The 21407-nt window shown below is 27.2% G+C and overlaps 1 protein-coding gene across 1 annotated transcript in view; it reads right to left on the bottom strand.

The window, feature by feature from the left end:
- Positions 1–21407, bottom strand: part of LOC129969904 (lachesin-like) — a 311741-nt gene that overhangs the window by 43880 nt on the left and 246454 nt on the right. The window contains exons 2-3 of the mRNA XM_056084422.1: positions 11097–11206; positions 147–354 (exon numbers count right to left, since the gene is read on the bottom strand). Of these exons, the coding sequence (XP_055940397.1) occupies positions 147–354; positions 11097–11206 (318 nt within the window). The remainder of the gene's footprint in view (positions 1–146; positions 355–11096; positions 11207–21407) is intronic.

The following is a 21407-nucleotide window of genomic DNA, read 5'->3' as shown; positions in this document are numbered from 1 at the left end:
GTCACACATACAGCAGCGTAATGGGCTACAAAAATTGATTATTCCAGATAATAAAGATATACCCGTTTATGAACTGTTACAAAAAAGTCAATAATAAAGTCGTCTATAAGCCAATAATAAATAATGTCTAATAAAGCTTTACTTACCCATAACGTCAAGAAATCCCTCCTGACTAATCATAGGCTCAGTATTTATTTGACACATATAATAGCCTCTATCGAGAACGCTGACATCTTTGATGTTCAAGAACCATTGTCTCTTATTGCTGTTGGTGATTTTTAACCTCCGGTCTCGACTAATAACATGTGTGTCCAGGGTGAGCAGAGTCTGAGTATCCACTTTAATCCATGCTACCTAGATAAAGGAAAAAGAAAAAAAAACATGTTAAATAATTTTAAATATTCATTATGTATGTCTATTCCAAATAATTGCAGCTGATAAATGATCATGATGCAATTTCAAGTGAGAAGAAAGAAATTAAAATACCGAAGAAAGCTTAAAATGGTTTTTCAAACATATATTAGTTGCCATATGTAAATTTCCTTGGTCTTAAGGGCTATTCAAGATTTAGCACATTTCACGTCCGACAACTTTAAGGCTTTAACACGTTTATTTTAATTATAGTACCTAACGCTTGTATAGATTAGTTACACTGTAACCACACCATATATTTTTCACGCACATGTCTAAATCTTTCGAAATTATACCTTATGCCTACATTTCATTAGAAATTAGAACAGAAGATATCCCCAATTAAAAAGCCTTCTTAGAGCGCAAAAGTGAATGAAAGGAAATTATGCATAAAGAATGTATTATACAGTAGAGTACTGAACTACAGCATAGCTGCTGCTCGTTTCACTGAAGCATATAAAATAGGGCAAATATCATTAAAGCGAATAAAGATGTAATCCTCTTATTTGTAAGATCTTTCGTGTTTAGGCACTAGAGAGTAATGGAATGCCCAAATTTATTATCCAAAAATAAAAATAAAAAAAATATATTATATCCCCCCTCATAGACCAATTGCAGTCGATATTCTTAAGGGGTTGCAATACAAAAAGAGGACCTCGCTTAGCTGATGACTATTAAGCAAATATAAGCTTATATCTTTCGAGTTTTCCAAAAAAACCTACCTGCCCTTCAAAATAATTAGAACGAGTGTCTCGAAAGAAAAAAAGCACGCATCGCGGGTATACAATCAATCGCACTGAATGAAAGAAGGGAAAATAAATGTATTCAAATGATTGTCAGCTAATTCGAAATGTTTCCATAAAGCCCTAATTAAATGCTTTCATAAGAAAAAGATTCTGAGCATCCTTCGATTATAAAATGTAAATAAAAATATGCGAATATTTTAAATACATTTATTTATTAGTAAAAGACAATTCCGTGTAATTTTTTATATAACCAAGATCTGACAAAAAAATGTGGTTTAAACTTATGAAAACAATTTATTTAATTTAAATAAAACATCTCAGTATATTTGTTTTGTTATAGAATTTTTAAAATATTTTTTATCTCATTTTAAATTACTTTTATACCAATTAATATTTTTTAACTAAGAAACATAAATATTTTTTATTTGATTGAATTAAACGGTTAAAAACACTTTGAAATAAAATAAAAAAATTTATTTTTTCGTGGTGTGGGGTGCAAAAAAAAATTGCCGCGTTTCTTCAAATCCAATAAATAAATAAATAAAATAAAAGAAAGAAAGAAAAATTTTACACAATCAAATTAATAATTTGTTATTGACACGAAACAATATATAAAGGAGATTACCACTATTGATATTTTATCGTTCGATAAACTGATGATGATATAATTGTGGGCAAACCTTACATAAACATTTTAAAATTCAGATCTACACAAAATAAAACATCAATTCGAAAAAAAAATATTTGTAATCAATGTATTCTACATCAAACTAAATGTACGAACTTTACGTAAAAGTAAATAAACTAGTACGTAAATTAAAATAATATATATATATATATATATATATATATATATATATATATATATATATATATATATATATATATATATATATATATATATATAGAAATTGGACAATAGATATAGAATAAAAGTAAATTCATCCTTATTTAAGGGCTTCATACTTTTGGAAACAAGACGAACTATTTCTTTTTTATGCGCCATTACTTAAGAGGTGGTATCTGTCATCAACTTTAATAATAAAATCTTTTTTATATGTTTTTCGGTAAATGTTGTTCTCTGTCAATGAAAGTCTTTCTAATATTTTCGAATTTAAATTTCATTACATTATTAATAATATTTACATGGGATAATATGGCCTTAAAAATATTTCTGTAGGATAATATGCCATTAATAATATTTATGTGGGATAATATGGTCTTCAAAATAGTTCTGTAGGATAATATGGCATTCATAATATTTATGTGGGATATGGCCTTAAAAATATTTCTGTAGGATAATATGGCATTCATAATATTTGTGTGAGATAGTATGGCATATTTTAAGGTATATTTTCTTCTAAATCAATCCAGCTTTCAATTCCTGTACTCATTTTTATAAGAGCTCGTAGCATACGTCAATATATTATAAATTTGGAATATTTGAAGAGGGACAAATTTAGAATGTTATTCGAAAATTTACACTTTGAAATAACCTTCTGAACCCTGTAAGAAATATGAGAAGCAATTATGAATAAGCAATATCAAGAAGTTTCAAATGGTAATTACATGAATATATAATGACCAAGATGACACTTTAAGAATTTAGGAAACATAAGTTTCACACTGCTATTATTATTAAATGTCACATGCTTCAAAAAATGAATTTAATGACTATTATATGATATTTAATTTCAAGCGATATGTTTTACTTTCGCTTATTAGTTGCAAAACCTGAAAACTTTTTTCCCGACTGTAAGATAAAGAAAGACCATAAATGTGAAATATTCAAGATTGATTGCAAAAATAATATATGAAATCAACAATTACTAGCAAAAATTTTAAATGGTGAACATTTCAATCATTTCAAATCTATAACATCTCAAAGCGAGACTTTTCTAGCTATATCTCATTCTAAAAACGTTTTTCACCATTTTCGAAGATAAGTACTAGCATATTATTTTTAAAATGCATCCGCTCATTTTCCGTCTTTTCTTCTTTTTGAAACTTTTCTGTTCTTCAAATTATTGATATAAGTAATAGATTGTCGTTTGCCTTCTAATTAAAACCTTTTTTGAACTTTTCTGACAAATTAAATTTAAAGTTTTTTTAAACTTTTAATTTTATAATGGCATTATTATTTTAATTGCTTTCATTCAAACAAGGTTTCATTTGTGATGTTACTCTGCCTCCCATTCTCTTATATGATTTTCTTACCACAAATCATAATTAATTTTCTGTTCAATGACATATCTTTTTAAGAGATAATGAACTGCGCATTCTTTATTTAATCTTTAATTCAATTTAATATTTAATCTTATCTCATTTTTATTTATTATTCCATTCATTATAGGCATAATATTTTCAATAACTATAAATTATTTTTTCAAAAAAAAAAAAAAAAAAGGGTTTCTAATTTTGAAATGTTAGAAAATGCATTACTTTGGGTTTTTATTTTTAATGTTCATATTTGACGATCCCATTTTTGAGATGTCAGAAAATACAATACTCATTCTCCTCTCCTCTCTTATATACTTCTCCTCTCGTCATTGATGTTTGATTACTGTTTTTCTCTGAATATGATTGTTTTTATTTGAATATTCAAAAGCAAAAGTATATTGTGTCAGTATCAATATTTGACATCAGAAAGAGAAAATCTGTTATTAATATTGTTGCCATTGTAAAACAAAAAGAAAATTATTTACTTCAGATGATATTTTATTTCAATTTTATAAAATTATGTTTACCTTATTTAACTTTTTTAAAAATAGAATATCAATGTCAACAACTTTTACATTATGATTTTAATATCAAGGGATTGAATAAACATCATGTTTTAATTTAATATCAAATTACTATCGATTTCAAGCTATTCAAAGACATTTTTTTTTGTTTTGCTTTATGATAACAAAGGCCTTTTCTGATAGTTCATGAGAAATTCATCAAAATTTATGATTGATGCTAGGTACAATTGGTAAACATCTCTTTTGGTGATGTAATTGAATATGTTAAAATTTTATTAAATCTCAGATGTGTAACTTTATATTAATGATTTCCTCAACAAAATATTTTTTTTAAACATTATATTGCGACAGACATTAAATGCTATTTCGATAGATTTCATTTGCTCTATTTAACGCATAAATATACTCTTTTGTTGGAGATAAATACCATGAAATCATAGTATCATTAAACTTGACCGTGTAGAACATTTTCTAACTGAGTATTATTTTTCTTGATTCCTGTGCTTTAGTTTTTAATTTCGCAAGAAATTTGCACATGAGAAACAAAATTATTCTTTCTCAGTTTTCAATGAAGAAGTATTAAGATTAAATATTTGATAAATTAATGAAAATAGCAGACACTCCACAAAATAAAAATATTGTTCGAAACTCTGCAAAATAATAATGACAAAATTTATATAAACCAGTAGATGTAGCCCCAGAAACTTTCTTGCATACTCTCCAATAAATTCTATATAAACCTCTTCCCTCCCCCCCCCAAAAAAAATGTGGACATTAGATAAGCCCTTGATATATTGTATGATATTGGTTGATATTGGTGAACGATATTTACTAAATGTAGATCCTTTGCAAGAATCTAGGATTTGTACTGCATGCTTCATGCGAATTTATATTTGGAAGGCTATTTTTTGCCGACTAATTAAAACCAGAATCTAGCACCAAAATTCAATTGCAGTTAAAAGATAACAAGTTCGATGTCATTGTTTTACGTCATTACGTTATGATTACATGCATTCGGCAGTACTGACTGGCAAACGGTCTGCCCAAATTTGATAAGAAAATCTATATTTTGGATATTAAACTTGTATCTCACATTTTGTTTACATAGCTCTTCGTATTTTGTAATTATAGAGCTGGCTTATATTCGGAAAATCAGACAGACACGGTTTCTGTGAATGGATATCATTTAAAGTTTGCAGGAAATTGACAAATTTCAGCACAAGCTTGTATACCAAATTTCATCCGTCAAGCAAACTCACATGATTTTTTTTTAATTCAGGAAGGTCTAAAAAGTGGAGATTTGTCAAAACTTCAAATTCGAATTTTTTGATGATTACAATACTTCCTCTATATCCCGTATGCGAAAAAAGAAAAAAGCACTAACAGAGTTCATAGACATACATATAGTTGATATGGTTGGAACCACACATTTGAGCTTCAAAATTATATTTTTTTTGCAGTAATATTTTTAGGAGTTACTGGTTTGAATCTTCAAATTTTTTTTTATATATTTTAGTTAAAATTTTAACTATTTGCTCTGGATGCATATTATTATCTCTCATAAAGTATATTTGTACCGAATTTGGTGAAAATATAGAGCCTAGGAAAGTGTCCATACATTTCCCAAGCATATTTTCTTTTATTATTACTGGAAGCAGAGATAAAAATGAATACACTAAAAATTGTATTCATTTTAATATTAGAGAAACATTCTTCTTTACTTTCCAATCTTGCTTCCTTTCATTATTCATTTCCATGATTTCTTCGATTTCAAATCAATCAATAGGATGCAATATTTATAGCTCTATTGTATTCGTTGTCCATGTAGATACCTTTCTTTTTTCAGATTTTTCATGAATGCTTTAAAAACCAGTTCGAGAATGCCTTCTTTTAGAAAGAGAGATAACAATCTTACTGCGTGTTGCTCTCTCTCTCTCTCTCTCTCTCTCTCTGTAATACGCCAACAATTTCTAATATATCTGAGGAATTTTAATTAAAATTTTAACTATTTTCTCCGAGTTATACATTATTATCACTCATAAATTATATCTGTACCGAATTTGCTGAAAACACAGGGGTTCGTTGTTTTTTATGACGTTCTACCTAGTAAAGTGCCCATTTGCTTTTATTATTACTAGATACAATGATGGAAATGAATAAACTAGAAATTCATTTTATTATAAACGAAAAATTCTTCTCCGACATCTTCTCTTGCTCCACATCTCATTATTTATTTCCATGATGTCTCCGATTTCAAATAAATCTATAGGATAATAACATTTATAGCTCTATTGTATTCGTTGTCCTCGTAGGCACCTTTCTTTTTCCAGATTTTTCATGAATGCTTTAAAAACCGGTATCTGAATACCTTCTTTTAGAAAGAGAGATAACAATCTTACTGCGTGTTGCTCTCTCTCTATCTCAGCAATACACCAACAATTCCAAAGATCTCCGAGGAATAAAAGACAGAACAATTGAGTAAAGTAGATACAATAGGAAGCATTTTGGTCTCCAAAATCATCGGCAAGAGGCTGAGTCTGGCTTCTTCATTTAATCTAGAAGCAGAACTCTCCAACCAACCATTAGAGCCGAATTGAAATGATGTAGCATCTTCCAATCTAGCATGAAGATAATGATTCCAGATGAATTCCTTCTCAACGATAATTTTTCTCTCTTTCTTTTTTTCTTTCATTTTTGGTCTGCACTTCTCTCTTTCTCTCTGTCTCTCTCTCTCTCTCTCTTTTATTTAGTCGTTTTACCTTTCTTTTACCAACCTTCCATTAAGATAACGAGCAACGGGATTCCAAAAGAAGTTATATCCCAGCATTTCGACAAATTATCTGAGAAGTTTGGTGAAGTGAAGAAACATATTCGGACATGACTCTCTGAATCGGTTGAAAAGAAATTCTACTGGCATAGACAGATAGGGAGTTTAATTGATTCATTTTGAGTATTCAGTGGTGCATTTATTAATGGTATTTCGACTTCTAGGATCAGTTTTGTATTAGAGATATTGAAAGAAAGACAAAATATATGTATATTTTTTTTTCATTTGAGGGAAATGTAATTCTGATATGTAATTGTGAAGATTGAAATTGTCTCAATTGGAAATATTTAATTAATGCTTATCTATAAAAGTTTTCGTAAGTATTCAATAATTCAGTATTTTATTTTAGATTTTAAGGACATCAAAACATAGAATATACTTAATTTGCCGATTTAGAAATTTGATTTAACAGTGCCTATAAATCTTTATGGGAGAGAATTGAAGGATTTTTCAATTTATTTACAAATTAGACGACTTTAGCTATCAGCTTTAGAAATTTGATTTAACAGTGTCTATAAATCCTTATGAAAGATATATAAAATGATAGAATGATTATAGAATGATAGAATAAATTTTCAGCTTATTTACAAATTTGTCGACATTCACTATCGGCTTTAGGTTCGAGAGAAATATTGCTATATTTAATTTAATTCAATCGTTTAGATGTTCATGTTTCCTCCAAATTTTCAGAGTCATAATATTTTGCAATTTGTTTAATATGCCATAATATTTTTAAGATATAATATTTTGCCATACGTATGTTCTCTTCATCATATGAATTAACCCTTAACTGAGGAGGTGATATTTTAGGACACGTGACCGCATTTCATTTACACTGAAATTAAATTTTCTAATGAATGTATTAGTATGAAAAACTGCCAATATAGTTTGCAGATTTTTTTCTTGACATATAAATATGTTTTAGGAATTTTTCAAAATGTATTATCATTGTTAAAAGTAAATGCGTCGGAACATATATTTTCTTCTCAAATTAAATGTTACAATAAAAAATATTCTTGAAAAAACATATTACTTTTTACTTTTTAAAATCATATTTATTTTTACAGTTTATGAAGGTATATAGAAGAGAATATAAAGAAAAATTCAGCAGTTATATGAAAAATAAAAAATAAAATGACAATGGGTAAAATTGCCCTTTTTTTATCGACTTGTGCGACTTACATAGCACGGTTTTCTAGGACATTTTAAACATACAGCTTAAGAACTAATATAAAAACCAACCTATAAATTCTGTATATATATCTTGGTATATTAATATATTTTATAATTTTTTTCAAAATACATTATCACTAGAGAAATTAATTATGTTTGAACATACATATCAAAATCAGTTGAATGCGAACTTTCATCGAAAAACTCTTCTATATAATTATTCTTATCACTAAATTCACTTTATGCTTAATTTAAAAGTGTCTGGAGCACTGCTTCATAATAGGATCAATAAACTGGATGATATTTCGGGGCCCAAGTTTTAGCGCCATCTGCTAAGCCTTGTTTATCACTGGGACACTAACAGGGAGGTGCGGTATTAGAGACCGCGTTCAAAGATAAACTGAATTAGTTAAAAAAGCATCCGCTGAAATCGATTGAAAAAGTTCACGTGTATTGAAAGTCACAAAGCAGGAAGCTACAGGTCAAATCCATTCAATTGAACTAAAAATAGAACAGGGGTGACCGAAAATCCATCGCTAACGGTCTCACAAACCGCACGTCTCCAAATAAAAGTTAATTTTCCTAACGGATATTAGGTAAACGCTATTAGGTATACGATATATCTATCTTCTAAATTTTACAGTTATGTAATTTTTATTTTTTTATTCATCTTGTAAACTACATATATATTAATTAGAACCTCTTTTTTTTCAACTTTCAACAATGGAAGAAAACATGCGTTTAAATATTTAATGAAGAAACGAAAAGGGTTTTAATTTCAGGACAACAATGTATTCGATTTTGAATATCAGGAAAACACATATTTATAAAAAAAAAAAAAAAAAATACGAAAATTCCGGAAAAATTTGAACGAATATTAAATTAGTAATAATTAAAATATTTTTTTTAAATATGAAACTTTATAAAATTCAAATTTGAGCAATATTATTTTTAGAAGTTATAGAGGAAAAGAAACGCCGAAATACAGTGTAATTTTCGATTAAAATTTCAAAAAGGTCACCTCGAGACTTCTCATTCCCACTTTCCAAGATATATGCGTGCCAAATTTAATAGCTTTGGCCAAGAGATCGATCCACACACATGCCGCCTCCTTCACACACACGCACACACTTTCATCTCTTTTATTAATAGAGAAAAAAATAACATTTAACTTACTCTCGTATAATTTTGATTTATCAAGAGATTACTTTTTAATTGAGAACTTTGTTAGAATAATTTTGCAAAATCTAGAGAAATTTTCTCAAAAAATATCTTATCTTCCATTAATAAAATAAGTTTTTCGTCTAGGTATGTATTTATTTATGCCCGTTCTTCTTTTAATTTTCGCTTAACTGAAGACCAGTCTAATTAAATTTATATTAATGTTTTTTTTTCCCAAATCATAAAGGATATTATCCGAAATTCTAACATTGCAATAATATATTCAAAAATAAATATGAGCAAAACTATTCTTAGAAATAGGCAGTTAGAACTTTGTTAAAAATTTTTACAACATACAAAGAGTTGATTAGAAATATCTACTTTTTTCTATTAAATTATTCTGCAAAAGTTATACTTTATTAAAAAATTAATTAATTTTATAGCCAGTCATTGACATGACTTTTTATGTGGAGAGAGAAATAAACATATCGTTTTAAAGCTATTAATTCATTTTCAGCTGGAATGAATTAATTCTTCTTATGTTACAGACCTTATATTAAAATTTAATTCCAGAATTCAGAATTTGGAGCGATGAACTTTCTTTGTAAGGAATTGTAATATATATATATATATATATATAACACCACTTTTTCTGTTTCAGCATTTTTATTAGCAAGCGCATTTTATATGTCTGTAGTGTAATGAACTCACTTTATTACGTATAATTAAATTAAGGAAAAAGGAAAGTGATATTAACAGTTATTGTGGGTTCAAGAAAATGAACTGATGCTCACAGGATATAAAACTTTTAATAAAAAATTCTGTTGTAATAAAAATTTAACAAAATTTAAATATGAATTCTTGAATGATTAGTTTTTCTGTAGTACTAAGATTGACAAACGATAGTGGTATGTGTTTTGTTGCCAAAGGCATAAGTTCAAAACCAGTTTTTGCGCTATAGAAATGTACGAGTTTGAAGGTCCTTTATTTCCATTAGAATAATTATTTTGAGCTGACTGGATTACATATAATAAGAGTAATTGTAAAAACTTGTTTTATAAAAATTAATATCTGAAGTAAAACGATAAGAATGCATTAAATCTAATCCTTGCTTTCAAGAATTTATTTATAAAAAGCATGAAAAATTTCTTGGTTAAAATTTGGTATATCCCTTTCGGGACGGGATGACTCTATTTTAAACGCACGCACTGGTGGGAGTGTACGCGAAAGGAATCATCCCACAGGACGGGGGGTTTGCGTGGGCTAAACCTAACTGTGGAAAAATAATCACAAAAAATTAAGTTTAAGTCCTAACGTCGTGATTTTTTTTCTATCTTTTTAGATTATTAGTTCATTCGTAATCTGTGCACATTTTTTTTCTGACAAATTGTTGTTTTTTTTGTCATAATAAACAGAAACCAACGCTTTCCGCAATAAAAATAAGTGGTTGTCGAAATATATCCGATAGCTACGCAGAATAAAACAGAACTGATGGAAAGACCCGAACAGACTACAGTTACTCAGTAATAGCAAAAAAAAAGAAAGGTAATAGAGGAAAGAAAAAGCAGAAACATGAACGATTCTATCAAGTGGAAAGTTACACAACCCAGCTCTGTTTATTTATATTATTTTTACCCGAATTTCCCGCAACTGATGAAGAGTAAAATACCGAAGTCAGGTTGAATATGAACATTCTGAAAGTCACGATACTTAAACTATATTCATCTCAAAAGTAATGGACACAGGGAGCCATCTAGTGGCGATTAAAAATTATTCTAGTTTGAAATGCACATATGTATCACCGTTCCTTGAGTTCTATTTCCAAAAATGCAGTGGTTGTACGGCTGGCTGTGAGAGACTTTCGCTGGAATGAATATATGACACACCCGTCGCGAAAGGGACAATTTATTTCTTAAACAGTTTATTTTATTTATTCAGTTCACACATACAAATGTAGATCATTTTTTTCTTTAAGAAAATGGAAATCAATTCATTTGTCTGAGACATTTTGAAAAATTATTCATGGGCACTTACCTTAAAGGAGTCTAAGTTCTCAATTGTGCATTTTAAAATTGCTTCCCTTCCAACAGTTGCTGTTGTATTTGACATTGGTTCGGCGAAATATGGGTCACCTGCGGCCAATACTGCAAAAGAATGAAAAGAACGTTTTAATATAAAACATACTGAATAAGAATCTATATAAACAAATCTAGTAAACAAATATAAATTATTAGCAAAGTTTAATTCTTTTGTCGGCAAATTTTTGACATAACGCAATAGATTTTATTATAATTTATTTGACATAACGCAATAGATGAAGAATTTATTGCAAGCTCAAAATGAGATATTACCATACAATGTAGCCATCCTAAATGGCAGGTTTGGCCGAGTTTTTGAAAGATTGGAGTAATTTTACCATGTTTGGTGAAAAACTAGCCTCTATCCTAAAGTATTGCCAGACATTTTTAACTTCTTTGTTATTCAACTGACTTTTTTTTTTCTTGGGTTGACAGCAAACACCAATTAAAATGATTTTTGTTGATGAAAAGCTCACTACAGCCTTGCTGCCCATGCTTAAAGCAAATTTTGATACGGTGGTATTAACAACATGTTAGTGAGTAACCACAAAAAAACCAAAACCAAAGACGACAAGTTTATTCCAACCAGTGATTAATCGACGGAAGTATCACCGATGATGCCCAATCACAAACTAAATTTCTCCACTGCCATGCAAGCCAAATATTGTTTCACAATTTTGTACTTTGTTTAATGCCATACTATTGGCCAAATTAACTAAAAACTGCTTTGGTCAAATTTGAATGATATATTACTCTCAGAAGAAGTGTGAGATAAGCATTATTATAAAACCTATATCACTATCGGCAAAACAAATGTTATTTTTCTTTGATTCGATAATTTTCCCCTGTGTGGCACCTCAAAATGAGGATGAGAAGCTTCTGGCATGGTGGTTGATTCTCGACACCCTCGAGGGTCTCTGAAAAGGTGGGAGTCTGTCTCCTTTTATCGATGACAGGACGTACTTCCTTAGGGAAGTGTTGTGCCGCGGTCGGTGTGGGCCCATAAGACTTAACCACTAGTGTTGCTGTTGCGGCAGTCCGGTCAATCATTTTTTTATCCGTTTGCCTTCGAGGCAGGTCGGAGAGTCAATAATATGACTTAATTCGACAGTGTAACGTAATTTTCTTACATTTAATCTATTCTGTTGTATAAGCATTTTGTTGGAGTTAAATTTCGCAACAATATTTTAATGCAATCATGCTTAAAATTCAATTTGTAATCGAAAATGCATTAATTAATCTCATCTTGCCCAAACTAACTAATTAAAATCATTCGTTATTACAGATTTACCGCCGATTCAAAAATGCAATATATACATACTCGGGATGTTTTTCCGAATGGTGATTAGCAAATTCGGCCCGATTTTGAGCTCACATGAAACAAAAATTATATAAATTTCTATCATTCATGGTTTTTATAATTTTTCATCATGCCAATTCAATGAAGAAATAAAATATCTTGAAAGAGAAATAATATTTCTCCATTGATTGAATCAACGAAAAATATCGAGTTCATTTGGGAAATAATTGATTAAAAACCAACCAATAAAAGCATTTTCACTGTTATTTCTTAGCGCACACGCACGTATATATCATCTTTCTTTAAAAAATATAAATGTTAGTCTTATTTATTTTGGAAAAAAAATATTTAAAAGCCTTTTTCTTTTTCTTTTAAAAAATGAACAAAATAGCTCTTCTGCAATTCCATTCCCTGCGGGATAAAAGATTCAATTTAAATATGACCTAAAAAGTGATAAATGTTTCATAAAAAAAAAACGAGCATTTGAAGAATAATAAATACATTTAGAAAATATTTACTATTTCTTTAGGCGAGATTTGATAAATTAATTTGATATGATGCTCTATTTTCCTTTTTTAAAGATAGAATTCCTTTATTGATGCATTAGCCAAATATTTAAAAACTATAAAAAGTTTCAAAACCTTCAAAGATATGATTAGTGTACAGAAAATTCCTAGAATTATTGAAAAACAAATTTTAATTTATGATCTGGATTGAAAAAATGTTAGTTTTTCACAGAACTGTTTCCAAACGCTGTTTTGGCTTATTATATGAAGTGAGAAATTTTTTATTCTGTATAATTTTAAACTGCGCAAAATAATCAATGCTCCGCAAAGAAATTTTATTACAAATATTTTTAAAAGGATTAAATGCTAATCATAGTTAAGAAATCCCTTTGTGAAACACATGTAAACAAGCAATCGATATCCTTTATTGGTTATGCCTTAATTTTCAAAATGTAAGTGTCATGAGTTTAAATTTAGTAAATTTGTGAAATTTTAAAATAACTGATTATGTACACTAATTTTATATTTTCTAGATTTATTTATTTTTAATTAAATTTATAAGAAAGAAAAAAAAAACCTTCTTAATTACTTAATGTTTATAATATTTTTTTTTTCATTTTTTTTTTATTTTTCAACAATAAAATTCAGAATTTTGACGTAAGATTAAATAAACACACCATCACATTTTAGAAAGTGGAAAAGAATAAATAGTGGATAAAATGTTTTTTATTTTTATTTATAATCATACATAAAAAAATTAACTGTATTCAAAATAAACCCATTTATTTTGTGATGACGCATCAGCTTCATTAACAAAACTTTTGGAAGTACTTTTTTAATATTTTGAAACCTAAAAGGTACATTAAAATAAAAATGAACTTCATTTTAAAACTTTAAATGCATATATTAAAGTTTTAAAATGCATATTTAAAGTTAAAAATTTAAAATATTCTTATCCATATATAAAGTATTAAAAGTAAGACGTGTTTGTTTTTTTTTGTTAGCAAATCCCATGCTAATTTGCTAATAATTCAACCAAAGTTTATGATTTTAGCCATAAAAAATCCATAGTAATGAAAGTCCATGATTTACTAATAAGGCAAGCAAAAATTCTACATGTGAAGTTTTAATAAGCTTTTAGGATGTTATGCTCAAAAAAGGTAAATTAGGTGAAAAATACGTTATCAAGCAATCTAAAAAGTTAATTAATTTCGAAACTATATTGAGGAATGATTAATTGAGTTAACTAAGATTTCATAATTTATTTTCACTTTATGGCTAAAATAATAAAAATATAAATATTCCTAAATTTATTAATAGAAATTAAATATGGCAGAAATAGAAATAATAGAAAATAAATAACGGCAGGATTATATTCGATTTCTGCAAATTTATAAATATTAAAAAAGATGATTTAAAGATTTCTCTATATCTTGAAACCTTTTAACATATCCACATCTTTCAAATTGATAACTCAGACTCTCGTCTTGCTTTCTTTAGATTCTACTTCTTAGAATAAGATGAAATCGTATTATTAAGTTACCAACGAATGAGATAAACACCAGAAGGTAGATCAGGTTACCTTTATCCCACTATTGACACTACAGTATCGGTCATATTGTTTAAAACGGAAGTTGACATGAAACGTAAAATATAATCAAAAGCATTTTCAGAAAACTTTCTGCAGGCGCGGCAGTCCTGTAAAGAGATAAAAAATACACCCAAAAACAATAACAGAAAAGGCAGCAGAGAAAACAGAAAAAAAATAGCAGAGCCATGCCCTCTTAACTGTTATATCTCCGTGAAACAACGGAAAAATAAGAACGCAAATAGAATAAATGGAATATCACAACCCGCACTCTGTAGCCTCCCAAGCGATTTGTCGCGGGAATGAAGGCTACAAGAAAACTAAAATTCCCCCAAATGTTTTCTGAAAAGTTTCAAACGCCGTCCCCTGTGGCTCTCCGGGGTGCAGGGGAGAGGAGAATTCGAAAGCATAACATCTGGTTATGAAATCCCCAAAGCCTAGGTTGGGATTTAGAAAATCGGGAGAGATAACGCGAAGTTTAAGAAACGGATTTAACTGGTGCGAGATGCGCGCAATTTTGCAAGTGTAGGTCTGGTTCCAGGGGATGAGAGGGAGCTGGGGATTTTCTCCAAAAAAAACGACACATTGACGGTTCTACAAAGGGATATGTTCTAGAATAGGTCCGTCATGATTTGCACTTAGAAGAAAAAAGTCAGTTTCGAATTTTTATTGTAAAACGAAAATATTTATTTTTCTGTCTGAAAAAATGTGTTCCCCAATTTTTAAACCTCGTGATCAAAATCCGCAAGCAAAAGATATTTGTTTCGAAGATCAAATGGAACATTATAAATTTATATCACAAAAGTTGTATTCTTTAAAAAAATATAATTATTTTTCGAATATTCTAGCTATTTTGAAATAGCTCATTTTATCCTATAATGACTAAATATATGCTTGGTTTGCATTTTAAGTTGATAAAATACATTTGTATTTATGATGAAGGAAAATTTTAAATAATTATTCATATAAATTTAAATTAAACGTTTTGAGTCAATTAGAACTCATCTTTCAATAACATGAGTCCTAATTTCGAAATCCACAATTGAAATATTTTTTATGATATTTATTAGAGAAAAGTTTCGAAAAGAAAACAACTTCTAGATTGAGACAGAAAAAAATTGTTTAAAATAAGTACGTGTTTCAATAATTTTTAAAAAAATATCTTTAATAGTACATTTTTTAAGCTGCCTTGTAAAATGCTTAACATTTCCATAATTTATTTATATAAACACTGAAATAGTTTGTTTTTATATTTGACTTGCTATATTGTAATTTTTTAAAAAGTCAAAATAATGGACAAAAAATTCATAATTCAAAAAACCTCATTTAAAAAAATCTTAATGCATTATAAATTCACTAATCCCACAAACCTTAAAAATGTTTCACTGATATAAAATTACTTACTTTAAGTATTTACTGAATAACGGCACGTGAAATTTGAAATCATTTAGATTGGTCGATTTGGGAATAAAGTCGTAATAAATAAATTTTTATATTCCTATACCTATAATAATTTTTTACTGCTTGCTTATAAAAAAAACACATTTTTGTTTGAAAGATTATGTATTATGTTTCTCTAAAATATTTTAACTTCTAATCAAATTAAACATTATACGAAAGTTTAAATAAATTTTGTTCTTTTATATTTTTCGATAATATTTTTTCACCTTCGCCATGGGCAACAATGCTATATATATATATATATATATATATATATATATATATATATATATATATATATATATATATATATATATATATATATTTATATATATATATATATATATATATATATATATATATATATATATATATATATATATATATATATATATATATATATATATATATATATATAATTTTAACAAAAAATTGTGATATATTTTTGATTATGTATTTAATGGCCTTAAATTTTTCAAAAAAAAAATAACGGTTAAAAACGTTTGCAATAAAAAATTTTGATTAAAAAACAACATATTACAATATCGTTATTTAATTGTGTTATTTAAAAAAATTATCATCAACCTAAAGCTACAAACTACTCTATACGCTTCAAATACGGAAAAGAAGAATATATTATTGAACTCACATAGCAATGCATTTCGTGAAGACAAAATTTTGGAAATATTATTCACTGTATTTTTTTAAAAATGTAATGAATGTACATTTAAAAAAAAAATTCAGTTGCTACAAAATTAATTTCTGGATTATGAGTAATCTGTTCGGAAAGAAATATGCATTCACACAATTTTGTTTTGAAAATTGTAAGCCTATCTAATTATTTTATATCCAAAGTTTACGCCGTTATTGAATCTTTCTTATTTTTGTTTCATTATCAAGTATGTAAATAAAATTCTGGACTTATGTATCAATCAAACATTTCTCTATACTTTTAATTGTAGGCTTGATACAGTTTCTTAATTTATTTTTATCAATATACTGTATACGGAAAATCTCATTTATATGGAATTATTACAACTGAATATACCCACCTTTATGTGAGTCAGAGAGAAAAAAAAAGAATGATTAGTGTATTAAAATTTTCTTTGAGCTTAAAAAGCATTGAAATAGTCGAAATAAACTATTATAGTATTAACTGATTTATTAAAGATATTCTTATACATTTTTCATCAAAAATATTTTATGTACTTTAAAAAATATATATATATTATTTTTTGATAACTACATTTCTTTTTTAAAAATTTATTAATTTATTAAAAATTAATTAAATAAATTCATTCTAGATTTCACATTTGATTATAGATAAATAACAATTCACTTGTAGAAAATTAGTCTTTATAACATTTAAATAGATTTATTTCTTATTCATACAATAAAGGCAAAATTTTAACTTAAAGTTGTCTTTCAATTAATTCGTTAAAAACTCCATTAGATAAATAAAATACATAACAATATTTTCATAATTTTTTGTCTTAAATTCTTTGAAAACAGTGCGAATTTAATTGTTTCATATTTATTGACACATGGTGAAATGGAAACATCAAGAAAAGAAATCTAAAATACTATTTTATGAGTGAATTGACATTTTCCGCAAGCAAACGAAGAAGAATTTAATTATATTTAGAATTTTAGAATTTACATTGCATGTGAAATTTAGATATTCTTTAAGAAAATAAGCGTTTATATCTTCTTCAAATGGTTTCAAATTACAAAACATTTCACAAAAAGAATTTCTTTAGAAAATTTTCAATAGAACAATTATATTTTTACAAATATATAACAATCAAATTGAACTTTCATAAACAGGTTTTGTTAATGAAAACCAAAAGCGTATAATGTATATAAACGGTTTGTCATAATTTATTTAGTATTATTTAAGATCCGTTAATTTATGAAATATTTAGGAAATTAGGAAATATTATGACGAATAATCAGTAGATGATTAAAACACCACAATTATGTTTCTAAATATTTTATCTGCAAAATTAAAGCATCCCATTCTTCTTTTTTATTGAACGCATGAGAAATAAGTTATATGTTCAGTGTTTTGCTTAATTTGTTATTCTAATAATTATAATATCTATATTTGAAAACTGTTATATTTATGAAATATCTAATTTAAAATTTGTTGGTAATGCTTCAAATTTTCGTACAGATGAATAAGGGTGAATTAATTAAAGAAAACCAGCCATTTAGGTCGAATTTATTTAAAAGTTGATTTTTAGAAATAATAATAGGCAGTGGCTCGATAGTAGTCAGTAATAATATTTTTTCAGCAATAGTTAATACAATTTTCTACCATAGAAATTTTCCAAAAAATGTTTTAAGTTAATAATTTAAACTTATTTAAGATTTATTTTTGTTATGTTGGATTTTGAAATCAAAAGAACTCAGTCTCATTAATTATTTTTGCTACTAAAAGTAAGATGGCAGCAATGTAACTAAGGTTATGATGCTTATTTTTCAACGGCATTCCTTTCTGGAAGATTTCAAATGATGTTACATGACGTTAATGTATTTAAAAAACATGTTATTTAAGCTTACCATGGAATTCATATTAGATCTATAGTCTAAGACAAATTTTAATAATCTCAGTACTATTCAAAAGATTTCGCTTGAACTAAAAAATAGTATTTGTGTACTGTTTTTTATATACAAATAATTTTTATATAGATACACATATTATACCTAAAATCTATATACCGGGTGATCTATAAAATTGATTTATATGAAACATAAGTAAAGTTTTATAGTTACATATTATAACAAATGATTAACAAAATTAGTTTCAGTTGTTATAATTATTAGTTTATATCAAATGAATGTACACTTTCTTACTAGACAGATTATAATATTAATTTAAAGCAAAAATTTCAAATAAATTTTTTAATTCATTGTCGCAAAAACGTTGAGTTCATGTGTTGAATAATTTTTATATTAACAATAAATTTTGAGGAACTAACACTGCACTTTTAAACACTGCTGATCAAAAATGCATTACAATACTAAAATCATATCCTAACATCCTATTTTCAGAGCTACAAAGCTATTATTATAATTTTATAAAAAAATTAAATCTTAATTTAAATATTTAAGATATTTACTGCACTGCCTTATCAGTCTTACATTTTTATATAATTACAATATTATTTTTTGATACTAATTATAAATAAAACTAAATTCCAAAATTTAAAGCAAAAGGAAACATTATATTCATCATCGACATTTTTCAGAACATATTCTAAAACAATAACAAACTTATAATTACTTTCATCTCATTATAAGCTGCAGCAAAGGTGGATAATTCATTAAATAAAATAGAGAAGTTATAATTTATTATTCAGTTTAAATTAGGAATATTTTAAACTTATTTTTTAAAATCCTTTTAACAAGAAAACGAGCTACTGAAGTAAATAAATTACAAAAAAAAAAAAAAAAAAAAAAAAAAAACTAAATTAAATCTTAATTTCAAGTTACTGGTGAATTTTGATCCCTCGATTAACGAGAAAATTTATTCATTAATCTCTAATTATTTCTATTATAGTTTATAAGTATGAATTCTTATATAATTAAGAAAACTTTAAAATGTTGTCAAATTAAACTTAATTTTTATTAGGATATACGTTTATTAACTTATATCCTTCAAAATATTAAAATACTGCAAATTTTATTGAAAACAAAGAATTAAAATTTTAGTAGCAAGGAAACTGCAAGGAAAAGCAAAGATCTGTAATTAAAATAATATGAAACATATTTTTCTCCTTATTTTTGTGCTTCTATTTAAGAAGTATTTAAATTCGAACTAACATAAAAAATGTCCATGTGAAATTAAATAATCACATTTTATACAATTCACGAGTGCAATTTTATAAAATTCATGAGTGCAATTTTGAAAATGTGAGAATTCCAAATACATTTTTCTATGTTTTAGTGTAATCATGAAAGGAAATACATAAAAAGAAGCTATAAACTAACTGATATTAAAGAGCAGCCTTAAATATTTTTACAATGTGACCAGCCAAGAAAAAAAAAGAAAAACTGCAATTTTTCAGTAGCGTTTATGCAACAGTTACCGGTATCTTGGCTATAAAAAGTGAGTAATAGCACAGCCAATTTGCAGAAAAATCTTAAAACTTTTATTACTTTAAAGTATTGATACCCAAAATGTAGTACAAAAGTTTCATCTCACAGTTATAGGCTTTTTCATTTACTATATAAAAGAGGAGATTAAATATAAAGAACTTTGATAGTGTAGGAATTCTTTTCTAATAATTCTTTTTCCAGATAAGGACTAAAATAATATTCCGATGTGTTCGTTTTATTTTCACAGACGCGGCTGAAAAAAAAAAATGTAAATCTGATCATTTTTCGCGAAATCAGAAAAACATATTCCAGCTTTAAGTATTATCAGACTCCCAGATCAGAACTTCGCCTATGAAAATAAAAGGCATCTCCGAGATGGGAAAAAAGCAAGTGATTCTTGCTCTAGAGGCATTAACGAGCAAGTTCTGAAAGGAAGAGAAACAGAGTAAAAGAAAGCAGAAAATGGAAAAAAAAAAAATCAAAGAAAAAAATAGGAGGTGGAAAAAAAAACGCCTTGAGAGTAAATAAAAAAATGAGCTGTAAAACAACGTTCCATCACATTTCTATTCCGCGCGTATACTTCGGGGGTGATAAAAAAAAGGAGGGGGGAAAATCAAAATGAATTGAATCCAATTTCTTCCAAGAAAAGAATCTTCGGAGTGAAAAAAAAGTAGAAAAAACAACATACATAACTGGGCACCGGAAGAAAGAATATGTATTTTGGACGAAAAAAACATCGTTTGAATTTTCATTTTTACCCTGTGAAATCTACTGGATTCCGAAGTGCTGTGGCAGAAAATTTATTACAGTGGACGGGCCGAAATGTACGTGGTTGAAGAAACCAATAGAATACAAAGGAGTTTATTTTGCTCGCCTCTAAGAGCGTCTGAATGGAGCTTTGCTGTATGCTTCTGAAAAGGAAACCGCCTTCTTTTTTTTCTATCTCTTATCGACAATTCAGATAGCTTGTATATATCTTTTCATACATATATCTCCTTTGCAACCCACCGTGTAAGCTAATTTACAAAAATTTGCAACTACATAAATAAAATATTTGATTTTTCATAAAGGTTTTCATGCTTCTAATGAAACTTTTGATCATTGAATTGGATAAGAAATCTTTGCTTTTAATAAAAAATCTAATTCATTGTGTAAGTTTTACATTTAGAAATGTAAAATTAATACTAGATTTTGATTTGAATTTTTCTAGACATTAGATACAGGAGAATTAATGTTGAGTTTAGTTTAGTTACATTAACGCCCCGTTGTAAAGCAACTCAAGGGCTATTTTGGGGTGGACCTCGTAATTTTGAACCGTGGTCAGATGAC

Source organism: Argiope bruennichi, chromosome 1 (genome assembly GCF_947563725.1).
Source record: "Argiope bruennichi chromosome 1, qqArgBrue1.1, whole genome shotgun sequence".
Lineage (NCBI taxonomy): Eukaryota > Metazoa > Arthropoda > Arachnida > Araneae > Araneidae > Argiope > Argiope bruennichi.
This window is presented reverse-complemented; position numbering and strand designations above follow the sequence as displayed.